Source organism: Pan paniscus, chromosome 4 (genome assembly GCF_029289425.2).
Source record: "Pan paniscus chromosome 4, NHGRI_mPanPan1-v2.0_pri, whole genome shotgun sequence".
NCBI lineage: Eukaryota > Metazoa > Chordata > Mammalia > Primates > Hominidae > Pan > Pan paniscus.
Genome location: NC_073253.2, coordinates 124,318,710 through 124,342,235, shown reverse-complemented (window position 1 = coordinate 124,342,235; position 23,526 = coordinate 124,318,710). Strand labels below are relative to the sequence as shown.

The window sequence follows — 23,526 nt, the reverse complement described above, 5'->3', positions numbered from 1 at the left end:
CATTCACAATTGGTACAAATAGAATAAAATACCTAAGAATACAACTTACAAGGGATGTGAAGGACCTCTTCAAGGAGAACTACAAACCACTGTGCAAGGAAAAAAAGAGGACACAAATAAATGGAAAAACATTCCATGCTCATGGATAGAAAGAATCAATATCATGAAAATGTCCATATTGCCCATAGTAATTTATAGATTCAATGCTATCCCCATCAAGCTACCAATGACTTTCTTCACAGAATTGGAAAAATCTACTTTAAACTTCATATGGAACCAAAAAAGAGCCCGCATAGCCAAGACAATCCTAAGCAAAAAGAACAAAGCTGGAGGTTTCATGCTACCTGACTTCAAACTATACTGAAAACACATTTTTAATGAAAATTATGTTATTGGGTTATAAGACAGGACACATAAGAATAAAATATTTCAGTAAAATTTAATCTTTTATTCAAAATTAGAAATTTTACTTATTAGAAAGTACATTTTTAGTGATTGTCCAAACCGCTAGCCACTATTTATTATTTAAAATCTTTAATATTAAGGAAAATACTTAGTTATGCACTGAATCTCCAAATAGATAAAAAGAATAATCAACTAATGTTTATATCAATTAAAAGAAATTAAAATTCTTATGCAATTAAAAAATTATCTCTCATATTAAGGAAATATAGTACATGCATAATTAATGTTAGCTCCCTTTCCCCATTTCATAAAGAATCATATACCCTCCTCTCACTCTTCCTAAGAAAGCATATGAAAGTTCTAGATATAAAAATCTTAAAGTTTTATCTCCCCTAACATTATTTGATCATAAAGTTCCCTGGTCAGTAGAACATAAGACTTTTTCAAGTTATCCATGAAGTAAAGTGGTTCAGAAATTTTCAGTGGATTAAATCCATCTTCCACCAACTGATGCTTCAATAGTTTGAATGTTCCTGTTGCTTCCATTTTTTCCTGTAAAGCAATTACCAGGATGAGTAGAATCATTTAATAACTATAATATATACATATATAGTTAATACTATAGACTGTAATATTAAATTATGACACTTTATATCTAGTGATCTCTGTATTTTCTAATAATTTAACACTAGAAATAAAAAATGTATTTTAAAATATTAAAATCTTTAGTTTGATTTACCTGTAAACTTTACTTAAATATAAACTCATTCAATATGTAAGAATTATGAACATAATAAACTGATTATAATTATGTCTAAAATACATAGGTTATCTCTTCAATTCAATGCCAATATAATATTATGTATAGAGAATGCCATAAGATGCTAAGGAGATAAAAGCCACAAAAGACAGCAATTTCTACTACAGGTACACACAAATCTATCATAAAAAGCAGAATACTATAAGAGCCAGACGGGGTGCAGAATGTTCTAAAACATGGCTTAAATGTACCCAGAGGGGTTACTTGAATGGTCTAAAACTTGAGGTACCTCAGTGAATTTCCAAGGTCCTCACAGGATATCTTGTTTTCAAGAGAAACTCAGTGACATCTGTTAGTCACCAGTCACAAACTACTAGCTCAAGGTTCACAGTTTCAATAGTAATTTGTAATACATTCAATGATGTCATTATCTTTGCAAAATTGGGTTTTTGGTAGTTGCTGGGATAAAAAGCAAGTACAGCCAAAAATCATCATGGAACATGAAATCAGGCTCTCCCTGTCCAGTCCAATCTAATTCCAAGGTCTGAAGAACTGTGGTCCAACTTACATCTCCTTAGTGACTGATTGTGGTTATTTGAAAATGAAATGAAAGCATTTACTTATTTATATGGATTATTTTTCAGGTGGCTACTCATTTGTTAGACCTAAATACTTATCAATTTGTTTTTCCTTAACTAGTGAATAAACAAATGTTTAGGTATTTGTTTTGACCCAAGAGTGCTATGAGACATTAAAGATGCCATGAGTCTAGAAAGTTTAAGAATCTCTGTTTCAAGGTGTTTAAAGGAGATAAGAGTGTATCCCTTTGTGGGAATCTCAGGCATGGATAAACAGTCTGTGTAAGTGAGATGACATGTAGAGACCCTACAACATTCTATGAGTAGCTTGGCCATTTTTATTTATCCTTTTGGACTATTTGAGTCAACTTCACTTTGAACCCCCTTCCCTGATCTCCCTTCCCTCCTCCATCTCCTCTGATCCAACACTGTCATCACAGCCAGATATGGCTGTGCAAGCAAACATATCCTTTTACTCTTTTCTTAAAAATTAGCAGCTCACTGTATTTATACAATTTAGTGTTCTGTCATTTTTAAGCTTAATATTATACAAAGTATATTTTCCTGGGTCCTGTAATTTTCTTCAAAATTGAACTTAGAAAATTGTTTTATAAGGTCTCATTTAATTATCATATTTTAATTAACTTTGCCCTTATTCATGAACTTTTAGAGAATATCAAAATTTTTAACACTAGAAATAAAAAATGTGTTTTAGAATATTAAAATCTTTATACATCTTTGATTACTTCCTAAGATGCATTTTGACTAAGTCAAAATATATGCAAACTGTTAAGAGTCTGATCATATATTACCAAATTGTTTTCTAGAGAGGTTATAACAATTTATGTTTCCATGAGCAGAATGAAAGGACCAAGTTCGTTTTATCCCAGCCACACTGAATATTTTTGTGAATTATTGGCAAAAAGACTTCTTCCATTTTTTAATTTGTGCTAAATAGATTCATAATACAATACTTATTTGACTCATTTTGTCAGAAGTAACTTTTACTTTTACATTACTTTCATGAGATCATTTATTACTAACATTCATTTATTAAACAAATATTTGACTGCTGTCAGGCTTTATTTCTAACTATAGTGAATACTCTAATAAACATAACAGTCATGGTCCATGTTCTTTTTAGGTGCTTAAAGATCCTAAAATACTTTCTAAATTTGTGCAAGACTGATCTAACCTTCTAAAGTAGTCTTGTGCTAAAACACTTTTTCTATTTAATGAAAGTGAATTTTATGTTGTCCTGGAAAACAACTCTTAAAATATTATTTGTCCTATCAACTTTCTACTCCATCAAAATATATTACTTATGGGGTGGGGTGAGGATGAGGAGGGACAAGAGGGAGCTTGCTATGGTTGTAAAAGGACAACATGGGGGAAACTTGTGATTCTGAAATTGTTCATATCTTTACTATGGTCATGAATGCATGAAGTTGCACAGGTGATAAAACTGTATAGAAAATATACACACACATATGAGTGTAAGTAAAGCAAAATTTTTAATAAGATGGGTAGATTATGTTAACATCCTGGTTGTAACAGATCTGCAAAATGTTATCCTTGGGGGAAACAAGGTGAAGGATATACAAGTTCTCTCTTATTATTTCTTATAACTGCGTGTCAATCTACCACTATCTCAACAAAATTTCAATAAAAATATATTACTTCTTTTTCATATTTACTTACCTTTAGTGTTTCAGAGGGTTGTTGTTAAAATAATCTGAGACAAAGTAAAAACTCAAAATCAAAAAGAGAAATGAAATAGGTATTATGATAGTTCAGAGGATGTGTCCCATTGAATAAGCAGTGACTTGGCTGCAATGATTGCTTGGCAAATACTGAAACCTGAATATGACACAGGTTATTGCTCTGCTAGAAGTCTATTAGTGAAATAACAAATGTATTCAGAAAAAAAATCTGTGTGGTTGGATGTTAAGAGATGATGAGTAATAATTTTGGGAAATTATATTTGAGGCAAAACATTAAATACATGAATGGTTGAATAAATGAGTAAGTAAAGTTACCCAGTAGTTAAGGAAATTTGTTTTCTTTTTACTGTACTTATACCAGTAAGCTAACGAGAGAAAGTCCTCATCTCAAAATAAAGAAACTCAGAATTTCTCACATGGGGAAGGTCCAGGTGAGGGGGAATTTGGACAGAACAGCAATAAAAATTAAAAGCAGGATTGCCTAAAGCCAGATGCCTTTAGGTTCTGCACACATCTTGCCATCTCTTTGATGTCTCCTTAATGGAACCCAATTCTAGGCACATAGCACCAAATGTCTTCGCAAGATAAAAGTAAGATGTGGTTTTGGATTGCCACCGTCACTGGGACCATCATTTTGCTCTGAGGTCCTGACTGAAGAGGAAGAGAGCAATTCTATAATCAGGACAAAGACAGGTACGTCCTAGCATTTCACCATGCCCCCTTTATAATTAGGCTTCAGACATGGCATCGATCTGCATCAACTCTACACGCCACGCCTCTCACATAACTCACATGTTATCTAAAGGATACAATATTATTTTGCAATTAAACTACTTCCTTGTTTACTGTCTTATATTTGATAGTAAACTCCGCCACTAAAATTACCTGAATTCTTAAAAATCGTGGACAAGCATAAGCTGGTAAAAACGTTACAACTTGTTCATAAACTTTTTCCAAATCTAAAGATGTATTTGGTTTTAAAATAATAGAAGCCATTCCTGCTCTTCCTTCATAACCTGAAAAAAAGTTTGAAATAGAGTCATTTTTAAGTACCAAATAAACTTTAAAAGATAATTCTGTACATGCTAATTGGCAAACATGGAGACATTAAATCTATTTCAGTAATAATAAGACAACAGGAGCATAAACTAGTCTGTATCCTTCCCTGAACATATGATTTACCCCCTAGAAATCATTTAAGGACAGGGAAGGCCAGAGTCTATCTCTAATTGCCTATACTACAGAAATGAAATACATGGAATGGGAAACACTATAAATTACAATGAATTTGCATCCTACCATCACTAAAACAAATATTAAGAAAGAAAACATTTATTTAAAGGCAACTATATTCCAGCAGAAATACATATCCTAAGCTTTAATGTAAAATATGAAGGGCATATTTTTTAAGTTAAGAAACTAGAAACTCGTATTTCCATAATTGATTCCAAAAATCATTTAATGCTTATCATGCCACCTGTGGATCTTTACAGGGGTCAGAATGTCCTGGAATCTTTCTTCAACACTCAGTGGCTATTTATTAAGTAATCATTCCCTTCTTCTGCTCTCCTATCCACACACTCACATCCCTGATCTCCCCTGCACCTAAAAGCATTTGCAGAAAAAATGGAGAATGGCTGTCTTATGACTTCAAATTGGTCACTTTTCTGTGGCATTTTCAACATCATGAGACAATCCTCATATGCATAACTATAAGGATAATGAGTCCAAATTTAAAAATAATTTTTATAAAGAGCCATCTTAACTAAAAGTCAGTATTTTTAAACATTTAAAATAGAACATGTTCTTGTTTAGTGGTATGTACAAACACTAGTCATAAAAAGAAAAATAACAGACTAATAAAAAGCTGTAACTAATTCCAAGCAGTGAGACATTGATCAGAATTTTCAAGCTTTGCTAAAAAAAAAAAAAAAAAAAATACACACAGGCATTAAAATTCAGTTGGTACCTTTCCCCTGATGTGATCATGAACTTTGTTAGCTTGGTCAAGGGGCATTACTTGCCAAGACAATAATAAAATCTTTATCTTAATACACAAAAATTAAAATGTTGAATTAGCAAGACTGTTGCAAAACTAGAGAATAGTGGCAATTCTATTCTAAGAATCTTTCCAAAATCTGAAATATATTTATACCTGATATAGCCACACCATAGACGTTTGCTTCCTGTATGAAATCCAACATTCCAATAACATCAGCAACCTCAGTGGTTGCGACATTTTCTCCTTTCCATCTAAATGAAAAAAATCAAATTCCAGTTAGTGAACCTGTATTTGAAAAACTAGGTACCCAGTTTTAGTTTTAATGTCTTGCATCTGGCACTGTGCAAGCACCTACTGACCAACATAATTGTAGTTTTCAAGATGAAAGGCATTTCTAAGAAAGCACTTTGTTGGTATTTCAACAAAATCAGCATTGGTCTTTTAGTCAAAATTACTTTATATCTCATTGTATAAATTACCTTCTATGTTTTATAATATACATAAAAATAAAATAACTACAAGGATTATCATTACAAAAATATTATTTTGTAAAATAACAATGAAGTGTGAAACATTCCTTTTCTCTGGTGGTAAGAATTGAAAGCAAAGCTCTAGTTGTCTTTTAGGACACTGACCCACTTCAGTTTCTAGGTGTTAACCCCTTTGACTCTGACCCACTTCAATTTCTAGGTGTTAACCCCCTTTGACTCCTTTAATGCTTTTGAATGAATATTTTGTTTTAATTGAAATAATTTTATATAAAGTGAGCTTATAACATGGTACAAGAAGGCAAGGATGTAGGAAGTTACTTATTCATTCAAGTCATTGGACTAGTAAAGCAAAATAATTTCATAGGCCTAAAATAATCTTAGGGAATTAAAAAAGGAAATGTGAGAAAGGGGATTTTTGCTGCTTCAAAATTTTTATCATTAGGCCAAGAATTAGACTACAGTTGACCAAACTGGCTTTCTGTTTTAAACCTACCATTTATATTTTACATCTGTCTGCCAGCCTTATTTCCTTAAAAAGGAGCTCACTGATTTGCTCTAAACTGATTCACTAAAATAATCATAAAACTTTACATCAAAATTTAACTTGTGGTTCAGTCTAGAAACAGATGGCCAATAAATGTTTTAATGAGGAGACATGGAGATAAAAGGGCTCTGTCTGCCCTGAAAGCTAAAGCATATGTGGTCTCTGATATTTCTACAGAAGCATGGTTCACAATTACAGAACAAGCTATGGATCCCATAACATTTCATACCTGAAAGTGTCTCCAGTACGGTCCCAAAAATAAAGGAAATTGTCCTGATCCTGGACTATTAAGTCTCCAGTGTTAAGGTAAACATCTCCCTTCTTAAAAACATCACAAAGCAATTTGTCTTTTGTGTGCTTGTAAGGCCCAGCATAGCCAAAGAAGGGATTTTTTGCATTCACTCGAGAAATGAGAAGTCCAGGTTCTCCTGCAAGAAAGAATGACATTTTTGCAGCCATCTGATTAAAACTATTGTTACACACACCGTGCATGTATCTATATTATATCTGGCCAGCACAACCAATGCTGCTTATCTCAGCTTCCTCTGAACCTATTTCTGTATTTGACATCATTTACCCTTGGTGCCTATATCCAGCACATCCTTTCACAGATTACCACAAATACAAATTACTTTGGAAAAACTAATAAAAAGGGAATTGAATGGAAAGAAAAGCCTCATTAGATTTCTTATACTTCCCAGGTGGATAGACCAACGGCTATTTTTGTTTTGGATTATGTAGATGTTACCACAGATAATATTGACATTTGTTATATAAATAACAAATGTAGTGATAGTGTTAATAAAATAATGATAGCATTTTTTATTGGGCATTTACCATGAGCCCTTTGCAAATGCCACTTTGCTTATTCTGCATAGAAATCCTTTGATATAATCCCTATTTCACCAACAAGGAACTAGGACCGAGAGGGGTAAAATAGTTGCCACGCTCAGAGAAATAAATGGACCTATAACTCAAATTCAAGTTTTTATGACTTTGTGTGGCAAGGTTTCTGTATAATACTATCTCTGATCCAACACACATGTTATTATAATAAAACACTTTATTCCTCTGGGATGCTATTCTGGAAATTTTTGATGGGAAAGAGATGAGACATTGAAAAGGTTTCCTATTCTATGATACTTATTAGTTTCAGTTATGTTTAGACACATTATCTGAAATAATTTTCCAATCAAACTTATTCAAATTAATTAAGATTTTTCTCAGCAATCTGCAAGGTAAAAGCTACTTCTAAGAGAAGACAAGAGGACAAAGGACAGCAGCAAACACTGCTCTGGAAGTCTTCAAGGCTATTGTCCATTTGCTATGCCTGCTGTAAAGTGATGCAGTGTTCATGTGGCTAGATGAAGTTGGAGTCCAGCAAACTATGATACAGAGTGATTTCTGTCTTTTTAATGCTCTTAAAAAAAATAACTCTCACTCTGTGACCCAGGCTGGAATGCAGTGGCATGATCATGGCCCACTACAGCCTTGACTTCCCAGACTCAACCGATCCTCCCACCTCAACTTCCCAAGTAGCTGGGCTACAGATGCATGCCACTAGGCCCAGCTAATTTTGTAATTTTTTTGTAGACATGAGGTCTCACCAGGTTGCCCAGCTGATCTAGAACTCTTGGGCTTAAGCCATCCTCCCACCTCAGCCTCCAAAAGTGTTGGGATTACTGGCGTGAGCCACCGCACCCAGCCAACAGTCTTTACTCGACTCCCATTTCTCCCACTCCTGGGCATTCTGGCTTTCAAGGGCACATAGGTCACTGGCCAAAGCAAATCTTCTCTGCCCCAGCAGTCTGACAGCATCATCATCATCATCATATCATCACCATCATATCATCATATCACCAACACCATCATATCATCATCATCACCATCATTATCATCATCACCACAATTATACCTATTGAGCACTTTTTGGGTAATAGTCATGATTCTGAGTGTTTTACATATGTAATCCATTTAATTCTCATCACAAACCTATAAGAAAGGCCCAGATAATATCTTCATTTTAAGGTGAAAAAACTGAGGCGTAAAAAAAGGAATTTGCCCAATGTCATACAGCTGTCAAATGCAGGAGTCGGAGTATGTATGTATATGTGTGTGTGTGTATATATATATATATATATATATATATATATGTATATATATATATATATATATATATATATATATCCAGGTACATCTGACTCCAAAGCCTTACCTCTGTGATATATTCTGTCAGTCTACATTCCCTATATTTCAGAATTTTTCAAGACTCTTATATCTCCCTTAAAACTTACATTGTTTTTTTTTCTTTTTCAGGACACAGGTGACAGTTTCTTTTCTGACAAACTAATTGTTGCAAATGTTTAAATAGGTCACAGTGTATTCATATCTTTCCTGTCTGGGCATAATTTACATTGTGAAGACACAATGCCTTAATGGAAAAAATATTAAGTAGCTCATAATGAGAATTCCAAAATAGAAAAACAGATATTTGGGGTCAACCAGCTTTTTAAGAAACCCTGAGGTTACATAAGCACAGTTCTGGGATTCAAGTTTTAACATCAGATATTACTATAATTGTAAGAAATAGAACAGTAGAAAAGTGTACTTAAGTTCTTTGCACTCTGCTCAGAAATTATTTTCCCATGGGCAGTGTCTACAGAATAGAATTGGAGAAACATATTTGATAAATGCCAGTAGGCTTGAAATTCAGAGATTTGGGAGATTTGTTTTTTAATAGACAAAGTTTGCATTTTTTTTTTTTTAGTCTTTCAGCTACCAGAAAATAAAAACAGGTTTGTCACCTTATCTTCACATTTGAAGTAAAGATTTAGGAAGCCACTTCTGAAATGTAGTTTCAACATATTTTAAGGCAATACAAATTAATTTTGTCTTGATTTATCCATACTGGATCTCTAAACAATTCTAAGTGCACATCTCTATATTTTATTTTCTAATTTGATTATATGCAGCCGCAAGTTAATTGAAGTACTTGCTTTCATGAAAATTTCTAACCTAAAATTGTAAGAAAGTCTACCTTGGTAGAGAAGGGAGGGGAGTGAGAGGGAGAAGCTGAGGAGAGGAAAGTAACAAGCCACATACCAGGTCCCCCAGGAATATATATACATCCCATTTAATTGTCCACAATAACCTCACTTAATAAATATTGTCACTTCTACTTTACATATGAAGAAAATAAGACTTAGGTTGAGTAATCTGTCTAATGTTGCACCATTTCTAAGTGTCAGAGACCACGTTTAAATCCAAGTTGGCCTGACTTTACATTACATCTAGAATGATAAATTAATTCACTAATTTCTATATTATAGTTTGGCAATATAGGACATTAGAAATTTGCCACTGTTCATACTACAAGTGGTGGATTAAGAATAGTATGAGCCAAATAGTTACCACTTTTGTATTTTAATAATTTACCATCTGAGTGATCCCTCTAGGGCTCTTAACATTTAATAGTAAAATTGTTCCACCTGCATTAAAATTCCAAAGTTAAATTATACAGTGGACCTAGTCATCCTCTCCTTTTGAAATTCACTAATAATCACAGTGGGCCCTCCATATCCATGGTTTCACATCTGTGGATTCAACCAACCTTGGATAGAAAATATTTGGTAAAAAAGATAAAATAATAATACAACAATAAAAAATACAAATAAAAAATACCATATGACCCTATTTATGTAGCATTTACATTGTATTAGGTATTATAAGCAACCTGCTTAAAGTATACAGGAGGATGTGCACACCTCATAGGCAAATACTGTATCATTTTATATAAGGAACAAACATCCATGAATTTTGGTGTCTACCCGGGGTCCTGGAACCAATCCCCCAAGGATACCAAGGGATGTCTGTTTACAGGAGATCAGAAACTTTGCTTGAGGAGATGTCTTCAAATAGAAGTCTTACCTTTTTTCACATGAATACACCAACCCTGTTCATTTCTCATGGGTTCATCTTTCTGAAAGTCATACTTTATTAAGTCAAAAGTGGAAAGAAGCTGCAAAAAAAAAATCAAACAAATAGAAACAAGCATTTAGTTACTTGTGCAATGACATCTACTGTAGTAGACTATGCTAATTGAAATAAATAATTGGAATATGGAGTTATTAAAACAACTTTTACTGAAGACAAATTAAATAAATATTTAAAAATCAAAACTAAAGGTATTAGTAAACAGCAGTCATTTACTGGCATTTACTTTCATTTCTTTTGTGGTACACTTTACTTAGCAAAACACTACTAATTTTAATCAAGATACTGAAACAATCCAGGCATTCAATTATATACTCTGTTAACTGCAGGCAAAAGGACCATTTTCTGCAGCCATTTATTTAAAATAGCCCTTGAAATGAAAAGTTTTAATAGAACTAAAATGGAAGCATATTAATTCAAAAATTGGGTTGTTTTTTCCTCACAGTATCTAAAAAAAAAAAAGCCAAAACACATCAAATGCCTAAAAAGTATGTTTACTTGACAGCCACTTTGTCCTTTTCCCCTAAGCCTTTCCCCTGAGCCTTTCACTTTAATGCTCCTAAACTAACATTCAGTGCTTCTCCACACTCTTTTGGTGTGAGATGATAAATTTATTAGAAAACTCCCATCACATCAAGAACCAAAAATTGGATGTCTCCTCTCATCCCCAAATATTTTCAGCTACTCTGCTCCTATCATGTCCATATTATCACATCATGCAGGCTCATTTGTCCACTAAATTCTCACCCTGGAAGAGAACTGCAGACTGGTTTAGTCCAATCTCCTCCTATTTTGTTTTGTTTGTTTTTGAGACAGTGTCTCACTCTGTCACCCAGGCTACAGTGCAGTGATGAGAACTTGTCTCACTGCAACCTCTGCCTCCCAGGCTCAAGCAATCCTACCACCTTAGCCCTCCATGCAGCTGGGCTTACAGGTGTGAGCCACTTCGCCCAACCCTCCTCATTTTTATTCTGTAAGAAAATTGAGGTTCTACTCAGCAATCAAAGAAGCTCAGTTAGAAAATGGTAAACTAACATGAATGTAATAAAATGAAGTGAGATAAAATAATAATAAGGAAAGATGAATGGGGGGAAAGCAGGAGAAGAGAAATGAACAAATATAGAACAAATAAGTGGGAAAAGATAAGATGATTGAGATAGATGCAATAGTATTATTTATCATCAAAGATTAAATACAAATACCTCTGGTTCTTAGCATTAGTAAAATAAGCATGTAACTTGAATCACAACTCATTATTTGAATTAAAATATAAATGAGAGCAATTAATATTGATTGGGCACCAACTATATGCTGGACACTGTGCTAAGTGTTTAAGAGTTCTATTTAATGTAATCATCAAAACATCCTATGATGTAGAAATTAATATTATCCTATTTTAGGATTAGAGCCAATGAAAGAGGCAGCAAAGCAAATATATTGTTATTCTAGATATAAAGACTGTTTATTAAAATACGAACTTGCATCTTGTTGGTCTTTGTCTGTAATTGGGATAACAGGATATTGGCCACTTGCCTAATGGCTAGTAGAAAGAAAGAGTCCAGAAGTTCCGGGACTGCCTTTATCATCTTGGCCAAACAAAAACAGAGCCCTGTTCATTACTTATTCTTTTCTCTCCTGTTTTAACATGCTTTGTTTTTTGGAAAATTTGCCCAGTGACTTGTGATGTCAGCTTTAGCGTTATTTCTTTTAGATTAATTGGGCAACTGTGTGTGGGTGAGATTCATTCCACAGCAAATTACTGTTTAGTGTGTCTGTTATCAGAAAAGGGGGACTTGATAGTCAGAAATTGAATAATTTTATAATTCAAATGCAATTAAATATATCACCGCATTTTCTAGAAGTACTCTGGAGCAGAGGATTAGTGCTCAACTAGAAATATTTCCATTCTCCTTCCTGCCTTCAAGAGGTCCTCATGATATTACAAAAATGGCTGCATTATAATACAAATTTAAAAAATAGATGCCACACATTAAAATCTCCCAAATGTACATGTTTATGTATGTGTATATGCGTACATGTCTGGAGCACAGCTGCAGGGGGTCCCATTCAAAACATGGGGTCCCATTCATAGCAGAACTGTGCAATGCACACACACCTATGTGGCTCTATGCATTGGCCCTGGGAGATTTTATCCACACCCACGTATCTTTGCAGATTCAGATTTGTAAATTTATGAGTTGGAAAAGGAACGCAAAGTTAATTTCCTTGATTAATACATGAGGAAACTCTGAACTGAGAGAAAAGTAACTTGTCAAAGTCACAAAGTGAAATAGTAGTAGAGTCGGGAATAGAGTTATCAGTCCCTGTGTAGTAAAGAATTTAACCTTGCCCCCAAAAGAGGTCCTGGCTTCTGGGAGGTGATCTCTAAGCCCTTGGAATGTCATTCTTAATAGAGTAGGACATTTTTTTCTCTAAAACCTTTGGGCAACCAGATGGTAACAATATGATTTAGAATGGGGTCTCTGAGGCACATGAACAATGTGAGGTAGGCCGGGGGCTTTGGATCACCCAGCTTGACCTCCCAAGGGGCAGGAGATGGATGTAAGCTATGTGAGCAGTCAACCAGAATTACACAACCAAGCCCCCAGAAAGACTGGACATCAAGGCTCCTATGAGCGTCCCCATTTGGCACCAGTTCGTGCGTATTATTATACAATTCCAGGAAAGTAATGCTGTTCTGACTCCACAACACAGCATAACTGGAAGCTTCACCCTTGGTACCCTCCTGGATTCTGCCTTACGTATGACATCCCTGGGCTGATTATAATCTAGATCCTTTAGCTGTAATAAGCTGAGTTTTGTGAGTCCTTTTAGCAAATTATCAAACCTGAGAGTGGTCTTTGAGACTCCTGAAATTGTGTCAGGAATGGGAGTGGTCTTGTGGGGACTGTTCTCTTATTTTGAAGTTGTCTAACTTTCCTCATCCCTAAAAGACACCTACTTTTAAGGCAATAAAACAGCTTATGAAAATGGTTAAAGAAATGAGCCATTTTATTAATCTCATATATTATTTTAAAATTTAAGTTTAGATGGTAAATTTTAAATTCCGTTGTTATCTATGGATTTGCCAATATGACAGGTAGGAGAATAACCATTTCTTCCTTTCCTCCCTCCCTACTCCCATTTTTGTTAGTGTTATAATTATTTTTACATTGTCAGGTTTTATTCCATGTATAAACAATTCAGAGTTGTTCAATCTTCTACGTGTGAATTGATCCAATGTTCACCATCAGGCATTTTAACTGAAGGTGATTCTTTCATTTCTAAGTTATGGTTTATCTTCAAGTTGGCCATGATTTTTCATTCAGTGAATTTTACAAAGAAATATTGCATTCCTATAAATATGCAGGTATTATAGTTTCTGATTTCTTAAAACTTTGAGAAAACCTCTTTGTTGACTTGATACTTGAGAAGCAAGTTAGCCAGAACAAAAATTCTTAAGTGAAGCCAATTCTTTCCTTTTTTTCTAGCCTTGAGTGTTTTATTTTGAGAATGCCTAAGATGTTTCCCACCCTCACCTGTGTTACATTTTGCTCATCCTTTGCTTTCGCTACCTCAAAATCTCCTTTTGGTTCTTTTTGTTTCACAATTTTACCAGGATATATTTTTCTGATAATTATTCTACCTCATATAGTGTACTCTTCTGCTAAAGATTCAAGTTTTTACCTTAAGGAAATTTTCCTCTATTAGGGTAGAAATAATTATTTTTTTCTTTGATCTGTTCTTTTCTGCAGGAACACCAATTAAGGACACATCAGATCATTGTCTATGTTTTCAAAATCCTTTTTCTTAATTTTTAAATGATCATTTGCTTGCTCTTTTTATTGTGTTTGTGGGACTCCTTAATTCCACTCATCTTTCTCCCTAACAACGTTTACATTCCTTTTATTTTATGTGATGCTCATTTGTGTAATATTTACATTTTTTCCTCTATTTTTTTCTTTGAGCTGAGCATGCTTACTTTTTAGTTCATTTTGTTTATTTATGTTTCTCCTTGATCCTTTTTCTTTTCTGAGCTCTTATTTTTAAAGAGAAGATTATTGCAAGTTTTCAAGCCTGTGAGTAATTGTTTTTCTAAACATTTCCTGGTCATTTTGGGGAACTTACTATTTTGATGTGCATTCATTTTTTTTTTCCAGCTGCCTTTCATTTAGATTCATTTTCTCTTTTTTTCCGAGCTTTATTTCATCTATGTATAAAATGTGCATTCATTTTTTTCAGCTGCCTTTTATTTAGATTCATTTTCTCCCTTTTTTCAAGCTTTATCTATGTATTTTATGTTTGTCTCTTCCTAGTTACTTTCCCCAGGTGAAAATACTACAGAAAAAGAGAAAGCACTTCATAATTCTACTTGAGTTTGTCTCTCAAATATGTTGTCACTAAATTTTTATATAGTTTGCCCTGGGAGAATACGTGGGACAATATCTCTTCAGTTTTATGCATTAAAATAGTAAGTGTAGCACATAAAGACAATGGGTTATAGGAACTCTGTGTTGCTGCCTTATCTTTCTCCTTCACTTGTAACATTTTATCTCTGGAGGCTGCTTCCCTCCCAGATAATAAGCATGAGCCTCCATTAGGTTAGCATTTTTGAGAGACATTTATCAAATCTCCTCTCTTAATTATGAGATAATCATTGAACAAAATTTTTCTAATTACCTGCTATCTAACAAAACAACATGTGAATAAAATGATAAAAGACAGACTAGAAGTCATACAGTATTAGGCACAACTTTGTTTTTTCATTTCCAAACTGAAAAAGAAAACTAAAATGAGTTGAAAATCAGAGGTTTTCCAAATAAATTGAAGACAATCATGATTTTTTATATGATTGACATTATTACTGTTGACAGAAAATTTAAAGCATTAGAAAATTATAATAAAGTCAGTAATATAAAATACAAATCATCATACCCTTGTTGGTTGCTTTAGAATGACTCAGCTTCACAAAGGGGCTCAATATCAATACCAAATTTGTAATGGAACCAGTGCAATTAATTGAGAAAATTAACTGCAAGGAATGTAAAACTCAGTAAAATCAGCACTTACTTTCCCCAAAATGCTTTTGTTCAGAATAAAGTGCATTTCTGAGATGTCAACTATACCCTCAAAGTTCTAAAAGAATGCATTATAAAAATAGTTTGCACCTTCTTTTGGTTTAGAGCATTACTGTGATTTACACCAGCTTTGAATGGGCAACTAGACTGAAAAAGTGAGCTGCTGTGGCATGAAAAACACATGTCTGCCGATTACTTCCAGATACTGAAAAAATCACCATGGATTAGAAAAGCAAATACTTTATTGCTTCCAGGTGTTCTTTGAGGTATGGCAGTTTATTATACAGAAAACTTCACCTATAAAACTAAAGCAGCTAGGGATGAAAGTGACAAAAAAGCACCAAAGTTCGCATTATGGGATTCTTAAAGATCTCTTCAAAAGCAGTTCTAAATATGGCTTGAGTAGGGTGCTCTGGAAATGTCAAAAGCAATGCTATAGGATAGTGCTACTTTCAGGGAACAGGTGAGGCCACTAAGGAAACACACCTGAGGAGAGAGATTATCAACCAAAAACTTTCCTCAAACATGTATGTCTGTAGGAAGTACTTTCGTTCTTGCACTATTACGTCAGGTTTGGAGTCAAAAAATGAGTTGGGAAGTTTTTTCTCCTTCTGCATTATCTGGAAGAGTTCGTAAGAGAGGAATTATTTGCTCTTTGAATATTCATTATCCTGAGTGGGAAAGCTATCTGAAATTAAGGGAAGATGTTGGAGTATGAATTTATTTCATTTAGTGTGATAAAATAATTCTTGAGTCAATACTAGTAAGTTGTACATTTCTAGAAATTTATCCAATTTATCTAATAATTTCAAGTTTATTGATAGGAACGTATTCAACATATCCTCTTTTACTGTCTTAATGTCTAAAGTATCAGCAGCAATGTTCCCTTTTCCATTCCTGATATTATTTGTGCCTTCTATAAATCAGAATCGATTTACTTTTTAAAAATTATATTTCTATTTATTTTTGTATTCATCACCAAACATTTTTTCTATGTCATTAATTTCTGTTCTTTATTATTTCCTTCCTTTTATTTCCTTTGAGTTTATTTTAGTTGTCCTTTTAAAAATTAACTTATAGAGATGGTTACTGAGCTCCATTCAATTTTCAGCTATTCTTGGCTAAGTGCACAAGTTTTTTAATGTAACATTTTCTTTATGATTTAGCTCATAGTATCTTCTAATTTCTATTATGATTTTTTCTTTGATGAATGGAAATTTAGAAATGTTTTATTTCCAAATATATAGGAGGTTATCTAGTTGTCTTTTAAAAAAATTATTTCTACCAACAATTAAACTGTTTTCAGAGAGCATAATTTATATATATTCAATCCTTTGAAATTTGTTGGAATTACCTAACTGGCCCAGTAACTTTTGTAAACGTTTCAAAAGTGCTTGAATAAAATAGATATACAGCAGTTGTTAGATGCAGGGTCTTTCATATGTCGATTAGTGGTTTCTTATTATAGAAGGTTACTGAAGATTTATTTTCTCTTGCAGCTATATCAGTTTTGCTTTACAAAGGTTGAGACTGCTATCTTTATTTTTGCCTTTATTCCTAAAAAATTATTGTTGAGTATAAGTTCCAGTTTGACAGTTATTTTTTCCAAGCCAGTGGAAGGTAAATGTCTACTGTCTTTTGTGTTTTGTGGTTGCTACTGAGAAATCAGCTGTCAATATTCTCCTCCTAAAAAGTTGGTTTATTTGGCTACTTTCAAGATTTTAGTGCTATCTTAATATAGTTTAAAAATTATTAAAGCCTGTATAGAATTGAGTGGTATAAACGATGAAAGATAAACAGAAATAGTGGAATAAAAACACTCAAGGAAAATGGAAAGAGTCAAATTAATATATATGGAAAGAGTCAAATTAATATATATCAGGGCCTATGCTTGCTATTTATAAATTATATCATTAAATTTGGAAACTGAACAAGAAAAGGCATCATTATGGCGATATGAGAGAGAAAATACAGAAGATAACTGAGGTTCACATAACCTACAGCACTGTCTCTCACACTGAGGCCACTACTCTATTTCTAGAAATTCTCAACTTAAAAAAAAAAAAAAGGTGATAATATTTACCACAATTTACAAGCATAGTATCTAGAAGAGTGCTGGCAGACCACAAGGTGCTTTTTTTTTTTTTTTTTTTGAGACAGTGTCTCGCTCTGTCGCCCAGGCTGGAGTACAGTGGCGCGATCTCTGCTCACTGCAAGCTCCACCTCCTGGGTTCATGCCATTCTCCTGCCTCAGCCTCCCAACTAGTTGGGACTACAGGTGTCCGCCACTACGCCCGTCTAATTTTGTTTTTGTATTTTTAGTAGAGACAGGGTTTCACTGTGTTGGCCAGGATGGTCTCGATCTCCTGACCTCGTGATCTGCCCACCTCGGCATCCCAAAGTGTTGGGATTACAGGTATGAGCCACCGCACCAATGTATTTCTTTAATAAGGAAAATGCTGTACTTACTTTGTAAAACAAATTTGTTCTCCCAATTGCTCCAATTTTCCCAGTGTAGTTCATGAAAGATATGCTTGATTCGGTAGCTGCATAAAGTTCACACACCTTTATATTTCCAAATCTGTCTAAAAATTCTCTCCATACATCACTCCGTATGCCATTTCCAATTGCCAAACGCACCTTATGATCCTTTTCTCCTTCTCTCTGTTAGAAGAAAATGTTTAACTTGTAATTAATTCCAGTTTCTAATTCTTTCTTTCATTATTATTATTTAAATGAAAAATATCATAGACGTAAACTGCATATGTGCAATAACAGAAGGGAAGTTAAAATATGTGTATAAGTCTATTGCAGAACTGTGTCCAAATTCTAATGAAAGTAACACTGGTCAAGAATAATACAGTTTGTGTTTTTCCATATCTGGGAACAGCTCATTCTAAATTGCAGATCACTAAAGGCTTTTTTTTGGGTAAATGTCAGGTAAGGAAGAAAGCATTTTTCAGGAAGAAAAAAATCATTACTTTGATAACATGAAACATACTTAAGTTTGGATGTCCAGGCTTAGCAGTAATTAGCTATACAATTCTGAACAAGATGTTGACTCCTACCTCTGATTCTCAGTTTATTCATCTATTTTAAAAAAGATAATAATACCCATCTTCCTTATATACTGTAGTGTATAGTTAATACGCAGTGCTTAACATAGAGTAAATGACAATTTGAGGCCATAGAATCAAAGTAATATTTGACTTGTAAATATTATGGCAACTATATGTAATTATTGTTTTAGAATGTGCAATATTCTCACATTTTTACTTTTCGTTCATATTTTAGAATTAAAGGAAGATACAGGATTCTATTTTGTTCTATATCTAATAAGTAATGTTTTAACTAACATGAACTTTTACACTCACCTAAAATTAGAGTAAAAATATATTATCAGTGTAGTCACAATAAATCCATTATTTGGTCTGATTACCTCCATCATCACCAAAAAATGCAAAATAACAAGATGTAATAATAAATCAGCAACAACAATAAAATAGATAAACTGGCTTCTTTGGTACCCATAATTTAAAATGATTAATGGATCACATTATTTATTTCAGTTTCTCTAAACACCATTTAAATGGTTTTAAAGTGAAGATTTTAATCTATGAATTCTCAAGAATAGAGAGAAGTGAGTTGAGAGGTAATTTGGGAAACTGAAAAGTGAAGAGATAAAAGGACATGTGATTGAGCAGAATGGATAAGGCTGAAATCTAAGCCTGCAGGTTAGCACTCGACAAGGGTTCCTGAAAGTGTCAAGCAAGCATCAAAAAGAATGAGGAAAGCAGAAAGCTTGGCAGGAAATTTGTTTCAGAAGCAGTTGTATAACTGAATATCTACATACAGACAAAGCATCTGGGAGTTTGCCCTTCCTACACATTGGCCAAAGACTGGAAAGTAATCTCTGGAGATGTCTAGCCAGACAGACACCAGTTTGGGTTGAGGAACTTACTGTGAAAATTAATTTTACAAAATAGAGTCCTTCACGTCATACCGAACTAAAATGGATTTGGAGGCCATGAAGAAAGGCACCCAGGTCATGCATACCTGTTCCAGAAAATGTTTTCGTAATTCAAACACAAAAGCACAAAGACCTAACCGTAACTTTAAGTCTTACCTGGTAACTGTTGACACTCATCAATCAGAACTCGCCAGCTCCCATAAGACACTGCCATCACCAATGAAACTTCCTTCAAAACAGCTTACATAACTTTGCTCATTTTCCCAATAAAACCCCAGCCTTTCCTTTTGTTCTTCAGACACACCTAGAGGCTACGCTGGTCTATGTGTCCCGAATTGCAATTTTTTGTTTCCAAATAAGCTCTTTGCTTAGAGATGCATCTCTATTATGTAATTTTTATTTCAAGTTAACACTACTGAAAACAGGAGGGTTAAATGAAAGTCTACATACTAAAAGATGAGATCACTAAACTCTTTTCCTGCTCTAGTATCAGAATTCCGATACCCCAAATCATATACCAGAGCAGGAAACTGTTCAGTTACTATCAAGGAAACTGGTCAGTCCAAGAGAAAAGATACTGACTTCTGGAAGTATCTCAATAAAATGTCTGGATCCTCACTTAGTCACCCTAGAATCTGAGCCTTTTGTTGACAAATCCCAGCCATGTGCCATCAGGCATTTAGTGTCTCATTCTGAAATATGATGATTAAAGAATTAATTTTTTAAAGAATAAAAATATGTAAAAGGAAGTAAAAGACACATGAGACACAAAGAACATGCCAAAAATACCTACAAGTGGAGCCCTATAGAATAATAAAATGAATGGAGAAGAGGCAATTCTGAAGAGATTTTAACTGAGAATTTTCCAAAAGTGATAGAAAGACATGAAGCCATGAAAAAATAAATAAATAAAACCTAAAATCTCAGACAGGTTAAACACCAGGGAAATACAGTTGGACATTTTCTGGCAAAATTGCTAAGAAGAAAAAATATATAAAAATTAAAAAGAGAGGGAGAATTTTAAAAGCAGCCAGAAAGAAATATAAACATCATTTCCAGAGGGGCAACATGAATATTTATGGCTGACATTTCAACAATGACCGTAAGCCTGGAAGACAATATAATATTTTAAAGCTAGTACAAGAAAATAATTGTCAACCTAGCATTCTATACTCAGCTAAAGAATTATTCAAAACTAAAGGAAAAACATGTTTTCACACAAATAAAAATGGAAAATTTTGTTTTTAGTAGAACCGTACAGATGGAACACTAAAGGCAGTTCTTAGCACCAAAGAAAACAATATTATACAGGAGCAAAGAAACAAAAAGCAGGAAGGAATGAAGAGGACCAGAAAAGAGAAGTGTTACAAAGTTCTTGCATTATAAAGAAGTGGAAAATATGCTATTTGAAGATAGAATGTGGTAAGTTAAGAATTAATCTTGTATCCTTCCAGGTAATTACTCAAAGAAAAATACTTAAATAAATAAAACAAATATGAAAGGATGTATAACTAAAGGGCTAGTCACTGAAAACTAATAATAAAAATATTATTTCAAAAGAAGATTAAGGGGGAAAGGGAACAAATAACAGATGAGACAACAAGAAAAAATAGCAAGATAGAAGCTATAAAAGCAAATATATCATAAGTACATAAAATGTAAATGGACTAAATATGTAATCATGGAAAAAAACTTTTAGAATGCATAAAAATATAAAACTCAACTATATCCTGTTTATGAAAAACACATCTTAAATATTACATGAGCCCAAAATTGAAAGTAGTTGGATGGAAAAAGGTAAGCCATACAATCATCACCCAAGAGGAAGCTAGTATAACTATACTAATATCAGACAAAGTAGACCTTAAGTAAAGCAACATTTCTGGAGATAAAGAGGGATAGTTAATAATAATAAAGGGGTCAATTCACTGTATGGATAGCAACCTTAAATTTCTATTTACCTAATAACATAGTCAAATATATAAAGCAAAAATGGACAGAGCTAAAATAGACTGAGATATTTTTAACTTATCTCTCTGGTACTGATGGAATAAGCAGGAAAAAATCATAAGAATATGGAAGTTTAAAGAAAACTAACCAACTTGACCTAATTTATGTATACAGAACAGTATAACAAGTCACTGAAGAGTACACATTTTTTTTCAAGTGCCCATGAAACATTTATCAAAGTAGATCAATCATTTGTTGAGTCTTACAGCAAGTCTAAGCCAAATTCAAAGCATTAAGCTTCATTCAAACTATGTTCTCTGACCACAATAAAATTAAACCATAGATCAATTACAAAAAAGAAAACTAGAAAATCTCCAAATGTTTGCATAATAATAATACACCTTTAAACAACCCATGGGTAAAAGAAAAAAATTACAATGAAAAATTTTAAAGTATTTTGAACTGTATAAGAAAAATAAGACAGAATAAAAATTATGCTATGCAGCAAAAGCAATACAGTAAAAATACATATTTTTATATTATAAAAGTATATATGTATAAATAATAGTTTGATATATATTTATATAATACATGTATGTATGTGCATATATTTGCACTGAACTATAATATATGTATATTTATGTAACCATATATAGATATATCTATATCTATATGTATCTTTTCAAGGGTATTTGTGTGGCAAACAGGCTTGGAAGCTAGAGATGGTTTTTGGGTCACAGAGAAAATTTATTTACCTTCCATGATAGTAAAGTCTCCCTCCTCTTCTGGGAGAAAATTTGTTTACATACAAGAAGATTTACTTGCATATCTTTATTAACTCTTTCTCAGATATAAAGAAAGGGCAGGTTTATCAGTAGCCCCTTAAATGACTGGGAAGCTCCTAAGGGCCTTGTTCTCAGCTGAGGCACAGACCTATGCTACAGATGTAGCATCCACCTAGGCCCACCTCTGCATTCCCCATAGGATGTGTGGGGAGAGGGAACTGTTGTGGACATGAGATGTGAACAGAAGGTTATGATGCTTTTTGTGCTGCATAAATCTATTTGAGTTCATTCTTTCCTTACTAACCAGTTTTATGGAAATATGGTGAGCCAGTCAAGCAGCTATGGTGTTGCTTATGGACTGCTTGAATGATTGGCAAAGTGTTGAGCAGGTACTTCTCAAAGAATACCTCCAAGCATCCAGTAAGTATATGAGAATATGCTCAACATCATTCATCATCAGAGAACTACAAATCAAAACACCATGAAGTAGCAACAAACATTTACAAACATTATGATTTCTTCTTTAGCATAGCACTATAAATTTTCCAACAAGTGTTGGCAAGGACATGAAACAATTGGGACTGTCATAGACCATGGGCAGGAGTGCCTATTACTGCTGCCACTTTGATTAGCAATATCTACTAATGCTGAAATATGCATAAAATACAACCTACCCATTCCACTCCTAATTATCTGCCAAGATAAATACATAAATCTGCCAAAAGACACATATAAAAATGTTCCTAGCATCATTAATCATATTAAGTCTCAATTGAAAGCAATCCAAATCCATCAATAGTAAAATAGATATATTTTAAATGTTGTGTTATAGTAACATAATGGAATAGTCTTCTATTAGTTTTCTATTGCTGCCATACAAATTTCCACAAACCTAGGCCCTTCAAACAATGTCAAGTTACTATCTCACAATGTCCATAGGTCAAAAGTCCACATCAACTTCACTGATTTGTGTGATTCAGGACTCACAAAACTGAAATGAAAGTGTTGACTGGCTAGGGTCTTATTGGGAGACTCCTTCCAAGCTCATGCAGGTTCTTGACAGAATCAAGTTTCTGGAGGGTGTAGGACTAAGACTCTCTTTTCTTTGCTGGCTATCAGCTGGGGGCTGCTCTTAGATCATAGAGGCCTCTCTCCAGTTCTTCCACATAGGCCTCTATATATGAGAACAACAAATGACACACTGAGTTCCTGTCATTTTCCAAATCTCCAGCTTCCCCTATGCTGA

General features: G+C 33.6%; 1 protein-coding gene across 7 annotated transcripts in view; it reads right to left on the bottom strand.

The window, feature by feature from the left end:
* Positions 1-302: 302 nt before the first annotated feature.
* The window catches only part of SLC27A6 (solute carrier family 27 member 6), a 69,041-nt gene continuing 45,817 nt past the window's right edge, over positions 303-23,526 (bottom strand). For all 7 annotated transcript variants that reach the window (XM_008952026.4, XM_034960447.2, XM_008952027.3 and 4 more), the window contains exons 6-11: positions 18,045-18,239; positions 10,432-10,522; positions 6,734-6,932; positions 5,623-5,720; positions 4,353-4,483; positions 303-957 (exon numbers count right to left, since the gene is read on the bottom strand). In XM_008952026.4, the coding sequence (XP_008950274.3) occupies positions 781-957; positions 4,353-4,483; positions 5,623-5,720; positions 6,734-6,932; positions 10,432-10,522; positions 18,045-18,239 (891 nt within the window). In that variant the 3' untranslated portion in view covers positions 303-780. The remainder of the gene's footprint in view (positions 958-4,352; positions 4,484-5,622; positions 5,721-6,733; positions 6,933-10,431; positions 10,523-18,044; positions 18,240-23,526) is intronic.